We start from the raw sequence: 23,304 nt of genomic DNA, 5'->3' as shown, positions 1-23,304 counted from the left end.
GCATCAAAACACAGCCCAATACAATGTAATTAGCATTAAATTTCTCAATAGTAAAAAAATAAGACTAACTTTATTTCTCATTAAAAATGTACAAATTTTAATTGCACTTAGTACACTTGCTATTTGGAAACGTGTTGTAACATCTTCATAAGCCATTTGCAGATGTAAAAAAAAAAAAAAGTAATCAAGTATAAACATTAATTTAAAAACTACCAGATGGCTATTCTCCTTTATCTTTATAATAAATAGAGAGGAAATCCTGGGCCTACAATACATACACAGTACATTTTCAATGAAAAAAAAAGAAAAAAAGTAATGAAACCATCTGCTTGTTTTGTGCTAAGGCACTGACAATACAAGAAATCCCAGTTAACACCAAGATGGGCACTAAAAGAATGGCTATTCGCTTTCATTATTAGAGGTACGTTTCCCAAAGACTTCAAAAAGTCTTTCCTTAAAGTAAGGAGTGCTAAATAGGTCAGCAAATGAATACTCACGCCTTTTCTGTGAACCAGCCAGAAAACCTCCCAGTGACTTCAGTAGACTTTGAATCAAGCCTTCAGATCTCAGCTGTTACACATTTTCTGCATCTTTTCAATGAGCAATGATGGGTCTCTGTTCTGAAAGCTAAATGTATCTTTGTATTTTCTCTCAGAAAAGATCAGAACCCCATAAGTACCATCTGGACTGCTTCTTTGTGCATCTGTACTTTATGCAAATATGGTCTTCAAACACGGACTGCAAAAAGCCTGTTGTAGCAGCAGACAGTGACTGGGATCCTTATCCAGGAGTCATTTGAAGTCAAAAGGAGCTGGATGAGGCCCTCCCTACGCTTTGCATAATAAAATTATTGAACCTATTGTGCCAGTTTATAGATGCCATAATTGCATATCTATTACCTTATGTCAGCTTTCTGATATAAACTCTTACCTCCAAGGCACGCACCCATGGCCAACGAGAAGATTAATGGTTTCATAGGCAAGTTAACATCAGGATCTTTACTGAGGTTGAGAAGCACAGGAATCTGTGGTTTAAGAAAAAAAGAGAGAGGGATTCAGGACATATTAGCCAACCATCAGCACTATATAAATAAAATTCATTCAAGCAAACAACTTAAAACACCAGCAATTCCAAAGAATAACTTGGGTTATTTTTTTTTTTAATTAGTATCTTTGCATATATTCTTGTTCTGTGCTCACTTTTCCCCACTGGCTGTGCTAGTCCCACAAGCCAAAGAGAAGATATCAGCAACATTAGGGCAAACCTGAGACAGGTACTGCTGACAAAACTGAGGATCTCTTAAGGCTATGAGTGCCTCCCATTAGATATGACTAGTTCAGCAAGAAATTGACAGTGACTATAAATCAATCCCCCCTCCATTTCTTGAAACCTAAAGGACAAAGCTATATCCCCTCTTCTTGCTGGAAACAGCTGTAAAAGATGTCCGGACCTTCACAATGAAGGTGGCTGTAGATCAGGTGTCAGTAACTAAAAAAATTCCTGAATCCTTGTTATAATCAAAATTGTCTGATCTGTTAGGGAAAAATTGAGAAAGATCAATGTGGCAGGCTTCTGAATTCATAAGCAGAGCTGAGTTATTTTACTTATTATTCTAACATGATATTTACCAGATAATGTAGATTTAGTTCACTGGGGAATATTTGAAAGTTTTATGAATATAATTTAATCATTTTAGCAAATAAAATAAAACAAAACCCCTGAAAAGTCAAATGAAGCTTGCAGGGAGACACAATAGACGTCATTAGGCAACTGATATAGAGCCCAAAAATACAGTAGGCAGGCTTTCTAGTAGCACTAGATCTCAGTCAGTAATACCCTTCAAAGCTAAACAACTTTCACCTTAGTTGGGAAAAACTGGTCTGAGTTCAACTTAATTGTGTAACCAACTTGGTTTGAAAGAAAGGTGTAATCAGTATTGGTGGAGAGAAGGTCATTAGCAAGGGGAGAGGTGATAATGTTATTAACCTGTTTTTAATGTGCACAGATGTTTATGGGACCAAAAGGGAGAGAGAAAGAATAAGCAAACATGGAACAGCAAGAGATCAAGCAGGAAGGAATTTGTGGAAATAACTGTGAGATGCCTTAAAATTAATGTTTTCTCAGAGTCCAGGATTTTCAGCAGTGAATAGAGTTATGACCTTTAATCTCCATTTGTCATTTGAATGTATTTCACAGGTCCCCCTCAAGGGGTATAATCTCAGAGATGGAGCAGCTGCTTCCTGAAAAATATTTTCATTTTGATGGCTGAGTGATGCTCACCTTTACTGACTCCGTGTGTTCTTTTGGTATGGAGCCATATATAGGCTTTATGAAGAATTACAACCCTTTCCCCCTCCCTCCTGTCAGTGGTGCTAATCATCCCTCTTAAATCCTCTAACTGATTAACCTAGATAAGTTAATGTCTAAGCAATTATTCTTGAATTGTACATTGCCTGAAGATGTCTATTTCTATTTTAAGGCCTAAAGAAGAGTCAGCATGCCCAATATCTTGTCTTTTTTTTTTTTTCCTTGAAATAGGCATGAAAGATTTCATTTCTTCCCACAAACTTTGTTTCTCTCAAACCATCACTGCCAGAACACGATATGCAATTCAAATTGGAGAAAAGGAGACTCAGGGGAGACCTTATTGCTCGCTATAACTACCTGAAAGGAGGTTGTAGCAAGGCAGGAGTTGGTCTCTTTTCCCAAGTAACAAGTGATAGGATGAGAGGAAATGGCCTCAAGTTGCACCGGGGACGTATAGATTGGGTATTAGGAAAAATTTCTTCACTGAAGGGTTATCAAGCATTGGAACAGGCTGCTCAGGGAAGTGGTTGAGTCCCCATCCCTGGAGGTACTTAAAAGGCGTGTAGATGTGGTGCTTAGGGACATGGTTTAGTGGTGGACTCGATGATCTTAAAGGTCTTTTCCAACCTAAATGATTCTATGATTCTATGATCTGCAATTAACCCATCCCTGATGTCAAAAATACAGCAAGCACTAACATATGCAGGAAAAGAAACAACTCACGCATCTAAAAGGGTGTTTTGGAAACAAGATCTCTAAAAATGAAGCAGCAAAGAGCCACTGATAGTGGTGATGATAATAGTTATTTTTATGAGCCTGGATCTTCTCAGGCAATTTAAGTGTAGATGTGGTGCTTAGGGACATGGTTTAGTGGTAGATGTGGTAGTGTTGGGTTTGTGGTTGGACTCAGTCTTAAAGGTCTTTTCCAACATAAATGATTCTATGATTCTATTTTATATTTATTTCAAAACAACGTTGTGTTTCAACATAGAACAAAATTTAAACACAAATACTGAAATCACAGGATAAGCCATCTTGCTCAACCTAATTAAAGCATTTTTTCCTACTGTGTAATTTTGTCCAGAGAACTAAAAATGATTATTTAGTTCCTCAGAATTATTTGCAAGTATCCTGATGTACTACAGTAACTCACTTGTTGCAGGACACAATCTTGAACTATGCAGACTAGCAACACTTTTTTAAATTAGACTCCTCCTTCTGCATGTCCTGCCCAGCACAGAGAAGGTGGGTAGGTAGAGTGGATTAAAATGATTATCCAGTTTTCTTGCTGTTGAGGTCAGTCCTAAAGCTGTTGCCAGCCAGCACCCAAGTGCAGAGCAAGTAATGCCATTTTCACACCCCACTAGTTGGAACCGTGCAGGAAACAGAGCCCTACGGCCCTCCAGGAGCCCCTTCCCTAATTACAGCTCTGTGAAGGACAGGGAAAGCAAGAAGCAAAACAGAGATCCCAGACAGAAAGACCATGAGGTAACTCTGCTAGGTATTTGCAGCCACATACGCATAATACTCCCATCAGAAAATTTGGTTCTCTGTTTAGTGAAGGAGCTCAGCATCAGGAGCTCTCAGTGTCCTGTAAATCTTTATTGATTGAAGACACAGAAAGCCCCTGGAAGAAAGTCACTGAACAAAGGTTTCAACTCACTGCGTCTTCTTTTAAACACAAAGATACATTGCAATGTATCAAGAGAAGGTGCAATTGTGTGTGTAATGTGCTTGAATCTCCATTTCTTAATTTTTTAAACCCAAAAAAGTATTTTAGAAGGCCAGATACACATTTGACCCCACTGGTGTTATTGTTATCTCCTTGACATAACACTGCTTTTCTTCCACTTAGAAATACTGTAAATTCTTTTGAAAAGGATTCATAATAATTAATTTCATAATAATAATGGGCATTTCCCATTGCTTCATCGTCTCCTTTTTCAATATATAAGGATCATGCACAGGGTCAGTTATAAAGGAACCTGCCTCTCTGTTTTCTCCCCAAATCACCTTTAACACTTTTTGTCACATTCACTCATGCAATTATGTGCAAGGCAACATTTTTGCACTATCAATACCTCAAACCTCAGCTTTTTCTACTGTTACAGTTAACCTGAGCACTAAAAAGAGAAATGCAAAACTTTAAAGGGTTAGAGGGAAACTTTTCACTGCAGTTTTCAATGTTTTTGAAAAACTGAATTGGTTCTACAACTGTTTCTGATTCAAGCCATAGACATTTACAATAGCATCAAAAGCACTGCAAGTTAGGATACTTTGCAAACTGAGATATAGTTGCCTGCAATACATACTGTACAAATACCTTTGTCATATTGATTTAAAATATTTGGAATGCAGATTTTTTTTTCATAGTTTTATGAAGTGCTACTCCCTAACAGAGAAAAAAGCAAAAGTTAAAGCTTATGAAGCCTCATGTTTCCTTCATTATTCCCTCTTCAGATTAGGCAAACAGCACCTTTATCATTATTAGAAGGAACATAATAACGTCTTATCAGGAAAATAGATTTCATTTCTTATACCGTTTATTTCAATAACCTTACCAGGATAAATCTTTGTTTGACTAGCTTCTAGAAAACTTGCTAATTTTGCTGGAAAGTTCGATATTGAACCAGCCCACATTGCTGCTTGATTGGCAGGATTCAGATAAAATGAGTGATATAGCTCAACAGAGCAAAGCCAACTCTCTCTCACCTACCACCATTGTAAGACTATCTGCCTCCAGTAAAACAGAAAAATGCAACTGTAGGAAATAATGACTGTACCTGGAAAAAGGAGAATGTCCTCAAAGACTTGATACAGAAAGGAGTCAGTCATTAATCTTGATTCTATATAGGGTGTTATACGAATTATATATATAGGATGTAAGCTGATGCACAAAGAACAAGTGTCTACAAGTGTCTACAGATGTTGGCACATTTGTCTTTATAACTATCCTAATTGAAATCAATCCCTGTGATGAATATGTTTGATTATACCATATACTGTGGAAGTACATAAGATGCGTTACAAACATAAAAAGAACAAAAATGGAAATATGTATATTTTCATCTTTTACACTGTTTTTAATCTTGAATCACTTTTGCAAGCTTTTAAAAATGGAATAGGATTTTATTACTGTTCTAAATTACCCACCTTCCCTAGAAAACATCATCTATTAACAATTAATATTATAAGAAATTAATTCAGACTCAAAAAAATATGATTCTGAAGGACAGCACATTTCTTCTCATCCCTCTTAGCTCACTAACATCCTCAAAATTTAAGCCAGAAAAAACAATCAAAAAGAAAGGAAGCTCAATTTTTACTTTAAATCAAGGCTTTGAAAAAGAGAAAACTGAGAGATTTTAACTAGAATTATATACACCAATTACTACTAAGCCAAACTTCATAAAACACTGTTAATTTTCTCATAACAATCCTTGCATTTATATTGTGGTATGCAGTCCCTTTTTGTTGGAAGAGACTGGTGGTGATGTTTGCACATCACAATTCTGTTATCTACTTGACAGAGAGAGCCTACTTGGCACGTCCCAAGCCTTGTTCCTTCTAGCCCTGTTTGTACGAAAGTGGAATGGAGGGCCTTGAACATTTTGTTTTCACATTTTTTTATCTTATATAAATAAACTGCATTCCTTGTAAGCAAAACCATAACCAAAGAGTTAACATTTTCACACCTTGCTGTCACAGCCTCTTTTCCAAGACTCCAAATTACCCAAGAACAAGTTGAATCAAGACCTTTATCCTATTCGCCTATTTTTACGACAAAACTTTCTCGTGAGCGTGGCATTTCACCAGTCAAGGAGATGAAGAAAGAAGACCTTCTTCTGAAATACAAGCAGAAATGATGATTTAGCTTTACTAGCTGTACCCTGGATATGAGGAGAGGAGACCAAACTGGAGGGGCACTGGTCCTGCTCTATCAGTGAGTGTCTCTTCCAGGGATGGCAGGAGACTTGTAAGAAACAGCAGGGTGAAGTGTTCTCAGCTACTTCTGCTTCCCAAAGATAACACTTGTACAAGTAATCACACACCCCCATTGTGCAAGAAGGGTAACAGACAACTTTCTCCTGTACCTATGCAGTGCAGTATAAACCATCAGGTCATATGGCCCATTTTGTCTATTTGTGCAAAATGACAATGAAACAGCAATTTGTGTTTTTATTTTAGGGACTCATTGCTGCTCTACACCATGGGATTTCATGGCACTCACTTTGCTAAGAACTGCATGTGGTAAGTACGTCTTCTGTGAAAAGTGCAGAGAATATGCATTAATACAAAAAACCTGTTTGTAGTTTTCTAAATGGTTGATGATTGTTCTATCTCTATGGCTATGGCCCAGTTTTACACATTTATCAAGCACTGAAATGCAGGGCATCATAGACAACTCTGGTAGGGCAGAAGGCAAAGAAGATCCAAAAATAAAACTGGCACTAATAACATGAGATACATACAAAATATTCAGTATGCAAATGAAAAGACTCTGATAGTTTTAGAGGCAATAAATAGTGGGCCGAAAATTATCTGGTTTCTAACAAAGACCTGTCAGAGACTAAGTCACCTTGCCAGCCAGGTGGTTAATGGAAATTGTTTGTTACTCTCTGTTGAGGAAATAGTGTTTAAACTCAGCTAAAACAAGGATTTACTATAGCTATATTTTTAATTCTGGTAATAAAAGAAAAATATAAACAGATGGCTCCAGCATATGTGGCTGATAAAACATGTCAATTAAACTAAAGAGCATACTGGTAATAAAATCATGTCACCTAACACTCTAAGGGCAGAAATCTGTGGCTATTTAAATGGCAATACTAGGAAAATGCAGGCCTTAAAAACAAATAAGTCTGCCTGTCAAGGAATGTCATTGTGAGTTTAGCCTGTTGAAAAAAGAGGAAAAATATCAGAGGATTAATAGCATGATACATAGAACATCACTGCCTGATTCACCACATTTATTCTTCAGACAAAGAAAGCTGGATAGCCAACATGAAAAAAACCCGTGTCATTCGTGAATTAAAATGTGTGAGACTTAATAACTAAGCTCATGGTTTATTAATTTTTTATGCACAGAACATTTTGTGGGTGTTTTTTAAGCAACTCTCAGGTATATTTATATATATTAGATTTGCTGCTGGCAACATAGTCTTTTGCATACAGTCAGAGTTCACGGAGTTACCCACAAAGTATATCTCAAACTCGAAATATTTTGCTATAGTACGTTTTTTACATATTGACAAAAAATGATTGATTTTCCTACCACAATTGCCAGGCATGCTTATGCAATGAAGTGCAATAAACACTCACTCATATAAACATCTATTTAATTAGGGAGCTGGATCTTCACTCTCCAATGCTTAAAGAGAAGGGAAAAGTCTTGGGATTACAGTTCATCAAGCAAGTTTCAGTCTCATCTTGCTTTGGGGCAGTTGATGATCTTTGCATTCAGGACAAATTACATGAAACAAGCAATTGGAAGATACTCTGAAGACTGTTTTGTCTTTGTGCGGCTCCAATGCTTTATTTTAGTTTAACACAAACAGAATTTCACTGAGACAGAAACAGTAAAAGTAATCAACCTATGATGAGCTAAGTGCCCTCAGAAACTCATTCCACTGTTTCATGTACACAATTATCATTCTACAGCATCCTCTGTAGCATAAAATACTTGCTGTGTTCTGAGCTCTTTACAGAGATTTCAGTTTACCGACCTCTGTACATGAATTCCATACAGTACTGACATATTTGATGGTGGGGTTATACCAGATTTACTCTTGTCTAGAGCAAAGAAGAATTTGACCAACAATGGTGTTGCACTGAAAAGGTATTTTCAGGGTAAGATGCTTCAAATACTAAGCTAATCTGATTTTTGTAATTTCAGAATTTTTTATTAAAGAAAAGTTCTTCTCCATGATGCTGGTGCTGAAGGCTGCTGAAAAGCATGAATGTGTCCAAAATGTTTAAACACATTAATATTTTGCACCTTAAAACATTTCCATCTTAATATAACTGAAAATATTTAGGTTTTGTTCTTAAGACTGCAGATAATGTGTTGTGTTTATGTTTTAGGATAAGCAAGAATCCTAACTTGTCTATGTAGATACTTAGCAATTTTTGAAAATGCTTAGATTTTCTTCTAGGAAACTATTTTCCTTATCTGTTTTCATTACTTCAATTCATAAAACAGTATATTTCCTAGAATTCTTTGTAATGCTGGCTCAGATATATTCATATTCTAATTACCTTTTCAAAATATTGATCTACAGCTTCCACTTCCACATCCCGTTAAGGTAAGAATCAGCCAGCTATGAATTTTAATGCTGTCAAATCTGAAACTTAAAATGGACCAGTCCACTTTATCCAAAAGTGAAATTTTTAGTCTCAAGATCCATTAATTAGGCATCCACATTTTTTTTCATTTTTATTTTTTCTATACACAAAGAAAGTAATTATGAATCTGATTATCCTGCTAGTACAAAGAAGCTGAAATGAAAATTTGGACAACCATCCTTCAACTTGTTGGGTTTTTTTTGAAAGAAACACAGTATCACAGTTACAGAACTATCTGCAGGTTTTTCTCTTTTTCTCCCCTCCAGCTATGTGCCTTGTAAGACAAGCCTCAGGCCTTTTTACATGCTATAGTGGAATTCTGTATTTCTTACATTTCTCAGGCAGGTCCTGGGTCAAAATACTGTACATATCAATTGTATGGGCTACCTCTACATTAGGGTGAAAACACTCTACATATCAATTATATGGGCTACTTCTACATTAACAAGTAATGTGTTGTAATAGGAGACTGAAAGAGTTGGAGCTGAGTCTCTTCTTCTATGATGCCTTCAGTCCAGGTGGGGGCAGTCACCTCACATTGGAGACCCTTATTTCTGTCCCCTCTCATGTCATTTCTGAGTTACTACACTGTGTGTAATCCATCCCATCTCCTTGCTCCAAGTCTGGACACCGTGCACTGCACGGTGTTGTAGGGGATGAATGGAAGACCTTATCCAGCAACACAGAGGCAGTGTTGGGGACATCCCATGAATGAACTAATGCTTGTCTTCTTGCACCTTCCTACTGCTGAGGAGCAATGGAATGGAGCAATATGACTTTCTAAGCACCCTTGCCATCACAGTAGTTTTGCCTGCAGTCAGCTGGAGACTGAAAACCAGAAGAGCTGAGACTGGCAAGACTGTCTCATCCATGGAATATGGGACAAAAAGCACTGGATACTCACCTTTCTAAGGCAGAAGAGACTCTGTTAGTGCCCTTGACTGTAAGCTGCCACCAAGCCTTTCACCCTCTTTGCATGATATTTGAGGAATCCCTATCCAGGTACAAGTCAAATAGATTGTCACCCTGTGAGCCCCATTTCCCCTAACTCCTACTGATCAGTGGCTCACCACCTTGGGGTGAGCAAATCCACTATTGGCAGAGGTCTCTGATGCCATCCTCCAAACACTCTTTTCTTAGCCAGAGCATGCAGCTGATACCTGCAAAACCACCTAGATTTTTTGTATCTGTAGGTTCAAAACATGGGAGGAACTTGATGGGTCCCATATCCCTACCCAGTACTTGATCCATCAAGACTATGACTGCAAAAATCACAAGAGCTATTGCCCCATTGTCATACAGACATTTGTTCACCACTGAAGGAGATTTGTGAACCTCTTGGAGGGCTTCACTGGAGGGAGTCAGTACATCTGCATCTTCCATAATTACGAGTGCAGGCTCAGCTGTGAAGCTGGCACCTTTTGCCAAGAAAGGACAGGATCATTCATGGCTACACCATAGCAGGTGCCCTATACTCCAATATCACTAACGCATGTGAAACCAAACTCATATGTAGAAGCATGTCAGCTGGGTAACTGTGTGAATGTGTCAGTGAACTATGTGGCTGAATAAGTGAATTTACTGTGTGGATGGTTTTCTGCTATTAATAATTACAGCTTGTTTCTGTAAATAGCAAGTCAATAAATAAACAGAGATCTAAGAAATAGTTGTTGCACCGTGTGTTTATTACATGCACACACACTCAGTCCCTGATTAGCGAAAAGCTATTCTACAAAAGAGCTGAGTTCAATATATGTAATACTCCTCAGCAGCACTTCATAACTTTGACCTATGTAGTGATAAATAGCCTTCCAAAATCAAATATTGCTTGTTTTGACAGTAGGAACCCAGTGCCAAAGAAACAAAAAAAATTTTAAATGAAAGTTTATACAATCTTACATAAGAACTTGGGACTTAGTTATTTAGGAATTTTCTGTAAGTATTTTCTAATATAGAATGACAAAGACCAAAGTCCAAGCCCGTGCATTGAGCTAGATGATGCTAGGTCTCGACTTTAGTCTGCCGTATAACACATTAATGTCTTAACACCTCAGCTAATGGCTGCTCTTGCACAGGTGAGAATATGCCTGCATTTTTCTTTCTTCCTTTTTCATCTCTCCACCTCTTTTTAAAGAAAAAATAATTGTAGCAGTCTCTTAGGTTCAGCCCAGAACAGGATGAAAAAGATATACATTTGAAATGTCTAAAATCTTGCCAGGAATCTCTTCCTTTCCATCCATATTTCACTCTCTCAAAGACACAAAGGAAGTGGTCTTCAAGCATCCCAAAACATTCCTGTGTTTCAGTCCCATTCCCCAAAACATACTTCTTTAAAAGAGGGTTCCTTTCAAAGCTTGTAAAAGACCCTTTGGTTGATGTGCATGCAGGTGTCTTTTGGTATTGCTCCAAACCAATTTTCATAGACTAGCTGGATGTGAGGGAAAACCATTGAAGCTATGATTTCTGCATTATTCCTTAATAGTCCTCAAGTGTTTGCTGAGAGGTGACTCATCCTGAACCAATCTTTCCCTTCATGCCTATTGCTTGCAGTCTGTTGCTGTTAAATCAGTATAATTCCACAGGAAACACCATGGCAATCAAACCAAAATACCATATTAACATATAATTATAAGCAGTTGCAAATCTGTCCAACGTATCTTATGACCTATAAGAAGTGTCTTAAACCTTGACACAGGTTAAAGGTGGACATGACCACACGATAACAATGGAAGAAAAAATTATACTTAGCTGAGAACAAGCTCTAACAATGAATCAGTATACTGTATACAGTATACAGTATAATGAAGGGATTATTGCACTTTAAACAGAGAACTTGATTGAATAAACCTATCTGATCATGCCCTAATTTGTTATAATTTGATATTTTTCTGATATTAAAACTTAGCTGCTGATACACATTTGTTACGATTACTGTTATTTGCTGTTTTTTAAACTAATTACATAAGTAAGGTAGCAATAAAAGGTTCAGGTGTTAAAAAAAGCATTAGTGTAACTACGGTGTGCATAGAGGGAAAATGTAGACAGCAGCGGGTGGTTAGTGACAGTTTCCATCAAAAAGACAATCTTACTTTTCAGCTACAGATGTGGATATAACAGGCAAAGTGCAAAAATACAGCTGAAACAGTGGATCTAGTTACACAGCACACTGCAACTGCTGGCAGCAATGGCCAGCTAGATGTCTAAATGGTATGAATAAGATTGTAATAATGATTCAACCTTACGGGATAAAATAAACTACAACACAGCAGAGGTGAAAAAAAAAACAAAAAAACCCAACAAATCAAGCTCAGCTCCCTTGCCAGCACCAGAAGGAGGATGTGCAAGTGCTGCGCAGACCCCTACCATTGTAGCTGTGAAGGGGATATTGTCGATCACGGAGGAGGCCAAAGCAGACACCCAGAGCACTAAAATAATGGCCACTGCCAGGCGCTGGTCCTCAGGAACCACCTGGAATTGAGAGAGGTCAAATTACAACTTTGATGAGATCAGTGTTGCTCTGTCCCCCCCGATGGCATAATTGCATGTTCTCCACAGTTTTAATTTATCAACATTTATTATTCCTTCAGGCTGCGAGATAAGAAAAGCATCTAAAGAAAATAGTCTGACATTTAGTAGCATGATATTGTTCTTTTTCCAAGAAAATTTGAATAAATAGAAATACAAAGACTGGTATTTGTAATAGTCATACTTACATTTCACACAAATAAACAGTGCAACTCTAAATTTTCCCCTTTTACTCTTTATATTTTTCTTGGGGTTTTTAGACTACAGAAAAGTCTTCCCTTTTGCATTTATGGCTATGTTTATTCTAGCTGTGGACAGATATATACATATTAAATATCACCCATGCCAAAGTATAACATGCTTTCTTGATATTGCTGATGCAGGAATGTAATCATTAACATTAAATTTAAAGTGAAAGTATTATTAATTATTCTATTGGACTAAAACTGTTTTCCTTACCTGTTAAAAAACTGTCAATATTTTAAACATACCTTTATTAACAAAGCTGTCTGCTCTCCTATATAGTCTATTAAGTGCAGATGAGCCAAAGCCTACAAAAAAAAAAAAAAAAAGACATTGATATTCATTAGTGAAGCACCTGATGCAGTTACATTTTTTTCAGTGGATATAAGCAAATACAACAATTCCTTCCTATTCACAAGATATCGATATTCATCTCATGCAGCTTCTACAGCAACTTTGCAATTGGTAGGAAGAAAAGACACGGCAGGAGTTGGTAGCTATATTTGCAGAAGTGGGTTCATTGTGCTGGAATGACTGGGGGAATTACTTAAGAGTGTGGGGCACAGGCATCAGAGAACGGCTGAAATTTAAAGATGCCACTCTTCAGTGGATACATGTTTTCTGAATACCTGAACACAACTGATTTTAAACCAACTTCCCCAAAACCAAAAGGTCAGATGAAATCAGGCATCTTGTGCTCCGTCTCAGACAAAGAAAAGAGAAAGCAAAATACATGTTTCTGTTAAACAGGTTTCTCAGACCCATAAAAAAGCAACAGTACCCATCTGCTAAAATGAGCCCAGAGATCTTGGGTGAACAGAAATTGGCACAGAGGCAGCAGCACCTGAAGGGCAGGAAAACCAGCTCTCCAATCCCCCTGCCAGGCACCCGAACTGAGGAGGCGAGCCCTGTAAACACCAGGCCCAGGGCAGCCTGGACCACAGTGCTTTGTCCTCCCTGGGAGACCCATTCCCATTTGTACAGGATACTCAGATAAAATCCCATACAATCATGGTCACTACCATGGATGAAAAGACATAGCAAGACTCCAGCCTAGTGGTGATGGCTTTGATCTCTCCTTGGGCAGACAGGAGAATATAAACTGAGTTATTCACACCCCGGGAGAATGATCTATTCCTTCAAACTACAAGGTAAAAGGGGAATTTTAACTCATGAGAGCTACCCTTTAATTCACTTTGTTTTTTTCTTTTCTTACAAGTGTCCAGAATGAAGTACTATTTTCAGGTTGAATGGGGTATATCTGTTTTATGACTTTTCAGTTTCTTGGGGGGGAAAAATCACCATTTTTGGTTCAGCCTGGACCAAGCTGATTGACTTTCTTTCATTTTTTTCTGCCATGACAAAGAATCAGTCAGCTGTGATGCCTCACTTACTGACTCCATTCCCACACAGAGCCACGGAAGTCAGTATTCACACAACACAATTCTGTATAACCCGCACACCTAGCAGTCAGACAGAGTCCTTCAGAGGCATCACTGGAAAAATACCATTCAACTCGCACACTGTCAAATTCCATGACAGAGATGGACAAAGATCCTAATAGGCACCGATCGGTGTGGTGTAAGACACGGTAATGTCAGATTGACAACGGGGCTGTCATTCAGACCAGCAATTCCTGTACCTGCAGCTCGTTCAGGCAGCAGCTGAGGGCTGGTGGTTTGGGTATCACCACATAGGACATTTGGCCCAGAAACTATATCTCCTTTTAACAATGCATTGCACCAGAAAAGGTATATCTACATTTAAAGACACAGCACACAGAAAACAAATGATAAGACTTTTAAATACATACACATACCCCTTACATTAAAAAAAATGGACATTTTTTCATTACTTTAAATTCCCAGGAGAAAGTTTCCTAAGAAATGAATTCTTGGTAATTTTGAGTTACCATTTTCATTCTAAAAGTTATTTGTGTTGCTTTGTTAACTCAAAGGTTATGGAAGTGACTTTCAAAATGTATGTAAAAACAGTATTTTTAATGAACTGTAATATTTTTTCTGCAATTGCTTTGCATTCACACTTTAAAATAAACTTTTTAACACATAGCTGTCAGCAACCAGAGCTCAGAGTTACATTCAGCTAACACTACTGCCTTATTACTTAATTATCTATTAACACAACGTATTACTTTTCAGTAACACTCGAAATTTGTTCTGGAATCCAGACATGGTACTACAAAAGAGATATTCAGGAAAGAATATCCCAATATTCTGCCTGACCGGACTAGGGGCCTTCTAGGATGGAGTGACTTCATCAGTGGACAAGGGAAGAGCTATGGATGTCATCTATCTGGACTTCTGTAAGGCCTTTGACATGGTCCCCCACAATATCCTTCTCTCTAAATTGGAAGGATATGGATTTGATGGGTGGACTGTTTGGTGGATAGCTAACTGGCTAGATGGTCGCATCCAGAGGGTAGTGGTCAATGGCTCGATGTCCAGATGGAGACCAATGACAAATGGTGTCCCTCAGGGGTCCGTACTGAGGCCAGTGCTGTTCAATATCTTCATTAATGACATAGACAGCGGGATCAAGTGCACCCTCAGCAAGTTTGCAGATGACACCAAGCAGAGTGGTGCAGTCAACATGCCTGAGGGACAGGATGCCATCCAGAGGGACCTGGACAAGTTGGAGAAATGGGCCTGTGTGAATCTCATGAGGCTCAACAAGGCCAAGTGCAGGGTCCTGCGCCTGGGTCAGGGCAATCCTCGGTATCAATACAGTCTGGGGGATGAACAGATTGAGAGCAGCCCTACAGAGAGGGACTTGGGGGTACTGATAGACGAAAAGCTGGACATGAGTCGGCAATGTGCTCTCGCAGCCCAGAAAGCCAACCGTATCCTGGGCTGCACCAAAAGAAGTGTGGCCAGCAGGTTGAGGGAGGTGATTCTGCCCCTCTACTCTGCTCTGGTGAGACCCCACCTGGAGTGCTGCATCCAGCCCTGGGGTCCTCAGCACAGGAAAGACATGGGCCTGTTGGAGCGGGTCCAGAGGAGGGCCACAAAAATGATCAGAGGGTTGGAACACCTCTGCTATGAGGAAAGGCTGAGTTAGGGTTGTTCAGCCTGGAGAAGAGAAGGCTGCGAGGAGAGCCTTTCAATACAGGGGCCTACAGGAAAGATGGGGATAATCTTTTTAGCAAGGCCTGCTGCAACAGGACAAGGGGCAGTAGTTTTAAACTAAAGGAGGGTAGATTTAGACTAAACACAAGGAAAAAAAATTTCACGATGAGGGTGGTGAAACACTGGAACAGGTTGCCCAGAGAGGTGGTAGATGCCCCGTCCTTGGAAACATTCAAGGACAGGCTAGACAGGGCTCTGAGCAACCTGAGCTAGTTGAAGATGTCCCTTCTGATTGCAGGGGGTTTGGACTAGGTGACCTTTAAAGATCCCGTCCATGCCAAAGTATTCTATGATTCTATGATTCTATGAAAGAGGGAAGGGAGTGAAGGACACGCACATCACTCCTGCAAGACAGTCAGTCTGCAGGTAGCCCATCACTTTAGAGATGATGACAGTACTAACCACATAATCAACTTTAGGATGTCTCTATGATATCCAGGCCTATCGCCTGCAGGCGCCTAAGTGAAAGTCAGCAATTAGCACCCTGCCACTGGCCTCCCCTGGGTGTAAACCGCACAGAGGTTCTCCTGGATCTTCCTGTGTGTTCTAAGAGGAATAAGTATTACTGCACTAATTGGTGCCTTCAAGCATACTAGCTCCTGTCTGACAGCTCAAAATATAGTTTTACTACAGAAAAACATCATGTACCATTTTAGATCAAAGTTTAATTTATGTACAAAAATTTGCATGAAACCCTCTTATGGACAGCATGTCATTATGACTGTTGTAAATAAACTCTGCCTGAAGGGACTAAGGTAAAATGTCGATTTTTACTATAAAATTGAACAAAATACTCTATCCCTGAGAGGCACAGGAACTTATGTCACAAAGAGACAAAAGAAGCAGATAGATTTTATAGCCTGTAACAGCCAGTTGTGAACAACGACTAAAAAGACAGTTGGACAGTTGTAAAGATGAATTACCCGAAGGACACAATAGAAAACAAGTGAGCTCCAAAGGATTTCCAGCTTTTTGATTGCAAAAGATCTACCAGACTAGACCAATAGGCAGGCAAAGGCAATACCTCCAAGAGTTCCCCCGTGGCTCTGGAACTTAATTCACATTTTCCAAAATGACTTGCAGCCTAAGTCCCACACAGGTTTTTAAATGTGCCTTGCCATAGGAAAGGGAACATTTATAGCAGTAGGAAATAGCTTCATACTGGGAACCCTCTAAGGTGAAGGATCACCAAGGGTGACCCACAAGAATATGAGCTGACAACTGCTGAGTGTCTAGCTCATGGAAAGATTTCTTATACTTCAATGCATGTCTTTGTTTTGACTTGTTTCTTCTTGACATTGTTAACCTAAAGGAAAGAAAGATGCCTTGGCAAGGACTGTCATCTCCTGCTAATCCAAAGGGCAATAGATTCAGATCAAAATTAGCAGCAATGATACTTAGAACATTTTCTCATTCATTTATGGGGAAGAATTTAGTGTCTCTCACTTTTTTTCTTGATTATATGTACAAGTTTCTTTCATGACCTTAAACTGCTGTTATTCTACAGAGCCAGGAAAAATATTCTTTTGTTAGTAAACTATTCATTGGTGACCTGAGAAACCATAAAAATGAAGTTCAGTGAATTACAACAGTCGTATCCAAAGCCTGGCAGTAAATGGTAAATAACTTCCTGCGTGTTTCACTATGTTATTGTGCAGTCACACAGCACTCAAATCAAAACCACTCAATCCAAGCTAAAACAATAAATACATCAGGGGTAACAACTAATAAACTGCTACAGCAGCAGCAGACAAAATAAACATGGCTTCAATATGGATTCCCTATCAGAGCTAGAAAACACAAGGATATATAGAGTGTGGTAACATCATAGAGAACTAAAAATTGCCTGTACTAATGGGTGGACAATAAATCAACATTTCCTGATGAATTTTAGGCCTACTACCTTGCAAAGAAGCCTAACAATAATCAGAGTTTCCATCCACCTTCTCAGAAGTTACCAGATTTTGATTTTGACTTCCAGTTTGGCATTAGAGTTAGTTGAATTATTTGCTGTTTGTATTTGCTTCAAATTTTGTCCCTTTTACTGTTGGTGATTTTTTTTAATAGATCCCAATTTACAAATTCTTGGGCTCTCTGCAAGTACTGGGGGGGTGAGGAGGAAGGAGGCTGTGTGAGCAAATTTGTTATTACAGGCTTTTCCCAAGCTGCTCACTCAGACAATTCACTAGCCGTGGCAGTGCCAGTGGTCACTTCGGTTTTCTCAGTCACGTTTAACATTTAAACCCAACAAATAACAACAGAAAAACATCAGCATTCTGGGGAATGTACAGAAACCTAATTGACAAGTAAATGTGAGTACTCATAGGAAGAATTATCCAAACATTTGGGGTAAAAATAAATCCTCTCAGGGTATACAAAAGCATCAAACAGTAAATAAAATTGGATACAAACATGCTGGACTGTTTCTAATAGTCAAGCAGACAAACACAAAGAAACTACACAGCACGACATCCAGGCATTTCAAGTACTGAATATCTTTTTAAATTACACTTGCAAACAGAAATTCAGTGATATTATCCTTTCAAACCATAGTCCCGTGAAATCTCTTAGGCCATTTGGTAGCCAGCATGTAGCAGACAGCATTAGGATCAATTTTCAACTCTAGTTTATTCTTCTTCTTTTATTTTTCCTATCACTTGTCTAAATAATTGCAAAACAAACACAAAAATACATATAAACTATCTGCACACATAGACGGCTGACAAACCTGCAAACTAAAATTCCACTTGCATGAAAATGATTGTGTCAGATACATTCAGCAAATGCAGCAGAAGGACAGAGAGTGAGGCCAAGATTACAGTGAAAAATTAAATCTCAAAGAGGTCCAGCCAACTTCCACCACTGTGCAATTTCTCTCTGTACTATCATGACTACACTCGATCTTCAATATTCCAGCGGGACTGAATCTGCAGGAGGCCTCTGCCCAGGAACATAATTCACATTTTAAGTCAGTTGTAACTCTTCAGGCTTTAGAGATCAGAGAATCTTACCTCCATGAGAACAAACAATGCTGCAAAGAAAAGGAGGGTTGCCCACTCAACTCTGTTCAATATCATCTCAAAATCATGGCTGTCTGCTAGCACTAGCAGCCAAATGGCTCCCAACATGGCAATCCAGCCTGCATTAGAAAAAACAGAACAACAACACTTTACACTTCACAGACTTCCTATGTGCCACCAACATAAGAGTTACAGTATTGCATTTTTCAGGGCCTTGAAGACTCACTGGCTATGTGCTCTAGAAGATAAACAGAGGAAGGGAAAAGCTCTTCAAAACAGAAGAGGGACTGACTTTAAATAGAAAAACAGGCTCTTTCCAGACAGGATCCCTCTATACATCCTGAAGTGTTTTAAGACACATATTTTGGTAACTGATTAAGAGAAAATGCAAATCAAATGCACAATCAGCCAGAGAACGTAATCAGCGATTCACCTGTCCGAGCAAGGCTCACTTTCTCTCTGCACAGTTAAAATGCTTCCTGGAGCTGTTTGATTCCTCTGACAAATTTATCTTAAGCAGTGGAATGGGATTTCAGACATGAAACAAAAGGGGGTGGGGTGGTTATTTCCTCAGAATGATGCTCTTCTTTCTGTCTGTCTTTTATATTTTTTTCCTAAATAGCAGATTTATTTTTTTTAACACAAAAAACTAAGATACATAATTTAAGGTTTTTTTAATGGCATGGAAATAAAGCCTCCCAGCTCATCAAGTTCTTTCTCTCTTTGCTATGACTATTTCATACAACTTATGCTATTTCATATATTTGCAGTTGGAAAGTGATGGATTCACAAAATTGCAGAAAAAGTGAGGAACAAAGAATAACAATCTTTGCTGGCAAACAACTTTAAGTCACAAACATAATCAAATAACAAATGTAACTTAGGTAGAAAAGGTCCCTGCTACAAAGCAGATAGATGAGTAAAGTGAGCCCTCTCCAAAAGTCTTCAAGAACCTCAGTTGTAAGAAAATTCGAAGGTAGGAGATGAATTCAAGTTTAAGCCATTCAATTTACAGCTTGCATGTAAGTGTTTTTCTGGTAGGTTAAAAGAAGAAAGAGATCCAAAGACATTCAACAGTTTAAAATCAATCTATATCCCATTTAAATCCTATTTAAATATAAAAGACATAAAGAGACCAAAGGTTCTCCCTCTTCATGAAGCTTTAAACATTAACTATTTAAAAAAAAAAAAAAACAAAAAAAAACCAAAAAAACCCGAACAGTGTCACATAAATATTCCCTAAGTGAAGAACACGTTTTGCTTTCTCAAGTACATTTTAGGAGTTTTCAGTGACGTACTGTACTCTTTAAATGAGAATTTCAAGTTAACTGTGATCTGTAAGGAACATCTGCTGAAAATATTGCAATGGGGCAACCCGACCTGCCCAAAAGCTGAAACCAGCAGCTCAGGAGTTACTCTGGCTGGTCTGTTTGGTAAGGAGAGCTAAACCAGCCAGCTTGACACTACCTCCAGCTTTCATGCTCTGAGGTGGTTTTATTTTCTGCTGTCGTATCTACGCAGCAGTGAAATCATGCTTCTTGCATTTTTTGGCTCCAAAACCAAAACGCTCTCTGTGACACAAACTCTTCAGCTGATGACCCATTTCTTTCCTCTGAAGCATCTCCAAGTGCCATCTCCCCAATTCAGCTCTATTCTTGATCCCCCTAGTCTGGCTTCTGTCCTCTCTGCTTGGCCGAAACCATGTTTTCCAGCACTACAAATGACTTCTCCCTTCCCCAGGCCTCTCCCCATGATCCTTCTTGAAAAGTTCTGACACAGCTGATCACTCTGGTCTTGCTGTTTCCTTGATAAGTGGCTGTCACAAGATTTTTTCTTTAGTCTGGTGCAAACCTGACCTACAGGGAGATGCAGGGAAATCCTTGTAAGGAAATAGGTATGAAGGACTAGGAAATTTAATGGTTTGTCAGCAGAAATACCACCATATATGTTGAAACAAAGCCAAAGCTAAGCAGAGAGCTGAAAACTGAAAGAATTTTGTATCCCAAATTTCATAGCTTCAGCTCCTACATTATTCCTGATCCAAATTTTGATTAAAACCTGATCTGAGTGCCTCACTGGATCCAAAAACCATGTCTCACAGCCAGCTCTGCTCACCTCCAAAGACAGAAATGCTGCCATGCTGCAAGCTGAGCAAGTCTTTTCGCTGCTTTGGTCACAGTGATCTAATCAGACTGTGTGGTCAAAAATAGCTTATGCATGAGCATCGTACTGCAGGGGAGGAGGAAAGCAAAAACAACCACAAGAGAGCAGGGTGGGAATAGCTGGTCCCAAATTTTCTTGTGAAGAATGACTTTTTTACCACCCACTGGAAAGAGGCTCCAGGACTGATCTAAGAGTGGTAATACTCTGTACTACTCAGGATGAATGCTGGATTGTGGCATAAACTGAAAATGTGTAAATTTTTTTTGGTGCACCGGACTCTGGGTATGTGTAAAGACTTCGCAAAAAACAGTTACAAAACACAGGGACAGGAGTGCTCCCGGAGTTCACAAAATAGCAAAGAAAGTGAGGAGAGAACTGTCAGTTCCTCTCTACCATGCCTTTTTGCTAGCATAGTCGATTTACTGTCTTTCCAAAAACGAAGTGAACCTGTCCATGCAAATTAGATAGTTATTTTCTCTGAACACAAAGAAAGGTGTTATGGAAATGCACTGCCTAATTTTCTTCTGACTGTTGTCTTGGCTGTTCTCTGAATTCCAGTAAAAGAACAGTGGGCCCAGCTCCGCCTTAAATAAATAAAAACGATGGCAATTCCTGTTAGAGGAATACTGCAAGGGGACATAGATGTGTGCAGATCAGGAGTTTAGCAGCAGAATTTTACTGCTATTTTGTACAAACGTAAATGACAACGTTGTCACATACATTTTTTATGTAAGTACAACAAAGCGAAGAATTAAAGAACAGCAATTTCTGAAGAGTTCTGAAACGATCTATGATAATTCCTTGGCATTATTTCTACCCTCCTGCCTCCAATGAAAACAAATCCACTTGAACATGCTGTATGGAGATAACAATTATTTGCTAAAGCTAATCAAATATAATTGAATTGCACGAGAGGTGGATAGAACCAGGCATTTTCCAGCACCACGAATGTTATCAGCATGCATTAGCTCCATACATGCAGCTTTGCATGAGAGAACAGTGCCTTGCTTTTACAATATTGTTCCCTGGGAATGTGGACAGGCAAGGGATGTGTCCTCCTGCAGTGCTCTGGCAAGTACAGTTCCCTGGAGGCTCAAGCACATCAGCTGCCAGTTCTGGCTGCACAGAGCGTATTTCAGTCTACACACACGGTCTGTTCAGAGTATATTTGCTTTCCTTGCTAGGCCTGCAAAGAGGAGGTACAGTTACCCATCTCTCAGAGGAAGGACACAGGATGGGAGTGCAGAAAAGAGGAGAGGAAGGAGGAAGTCTCTCAAGGAATTTGGGGGACTTCATGCAAAATCTCAGTTCACAATGCCTTTTAGTACCACAGTTTGACTTCAAGCACCCTGCAGCCGGATGAGAGTAATGTCTTATTCTGAAGCCTGAAGGCCACGGTAGTTAGTGTATGCCATAACTGCTTGACTGACCGCTCTCTGCTGAACTGTTCATCAAAGTTAACTACAAAGTTAACAAACATGTGGCAGCCTGCCTTACTAAGTGGGCAGGTTTTCTAAGGCTTTTCCAAGGCCTAAGTACGCTCATGACTGTGAACATACTATATCAGTGTTTTATATACTTGGGTAGCTTTGCATTTGCCCTGGATTCAATGTGAAGGTATTCCTTCCTTTTTGAATAATTGAAAGTACTAGGATATATTAAAGACTGGCTGCTCTGTTCATTTATTTTCTAGCTTACTGGGCCACAAAAGATAGCCAGGAGGAAGATAAATAGAAATAATTTCAAAAAATAACTTCTCATTACTATAGTGAAAGCAAAGCCCATTTGTAGTTCCACAGACCGCTTCCTTTACTGCCTTTTAGTGCCTCTGTTTCACAACAACTGATGTTCTGGAAATATAACATGGAGAGAAACTGAATCTAAATTCCATTGCTGCACTGATATGGTACCTGTTGAAGACAGTGACAGCTTCTATTTATTTTAGGAAAAATAAAATGAAATTTTATTACAAAATGCACCTTGCAAATTTATAATGCATTCTTCATAGAAAAGATTCCCATGTCTTCTGCTTGGGACCAGAAATAAGGTACAGTAGAAATAGCTTGAGTGCTTTTCTTTTCTCCTACGCTTTACCCAGTAGGGTAAACCACCTTTGGAACAATAAATTCTGCTCATGATGAGCAGAATACAATTCCAATCCTACTCAGAAAACCCTTATTTTGAAATTATCAAGCAGAAGAACTTGAAAACAGAAAACAATCTAATAGAATCAAAGAGAAGTCTACAATATGTGGGAGGAAGATAGGTGAAAGAGAAAGAAATGAAAGTAAAAATTACTGTATAATCTGTAGGACTTTCAAATGCTCATTAAGAAAAATTTGTATTCCTTAGTAAAAGTAATTTTGTCTGACCTACTACCAGCTGAAAAGCTAATAAGCTTCCTCCTAACAATGTGAACATGTAGACACTGTATGTTCACTTTACGTGCACAGAATTTGAAATAATGTAGTTGTTAATACTGAGAGTACACAGAAATCCCACTTTTGTGGAAACTGAAATGACACTTGAGACATATGCACTGAAAACCACAGCTG

At 38.8% G+C, this 23,304-nt stretch overlaps 1 protein-coding gene across 1 annotated transcript in view; it reads right to left on the bottom strand.

Moving 5' to 3' along the window:
* OCA2 (OCA2 melanosomal transmembrane protein) overlaps positions 1-23,304 on the bottom strand; it is a 182,469-nt gene that overhangs the window by 55,382 nt on the left and 103,783 nt on the right. Inside the window, exons 18-21 of the mRNA XM_009472559.2 lie at positions 18,578-18,705; positions 12,669-12,728; positions 12,016-12,120; positions 931-1,024 (exon numbers count right to left, since the gene is read on the bottom strand). Coding sequence (XP_009470834.1) covers positions 931-1,024; positions 12,016-12,120; positions 12,669-12,728; positions 18,578-18,705 — 387 coding nt within the window. The remainder of the gene's footprint in view (positions 1-930; positions 1,025-12,015; positions 12,121-12,668; positions 12,729-18,577; positions 18,706-23,304) is intronic.

The sequence above is a fragment of the Nipponia nippon genome, unplaced genomic scaffold (assembly GCF_047370975.1).
Source record: "Nipponia nippon isolate SJK-2023a ecotype South Korea unplaced genomic scaffold, ASM4737097v1 scaffold_2, whole genome shotgun sequence".
NCBI lineage: Eukaryota > Metazoa > Chordata > Aves > Pelecaniformes > Threskiornithidae > Nipponia > Nipponia nippon.
The sequence above is the reverse complement of the archived record's forward strand: the minus strand, read 5'-3'. Positions and strand labels throughout refer to the sequence as shown.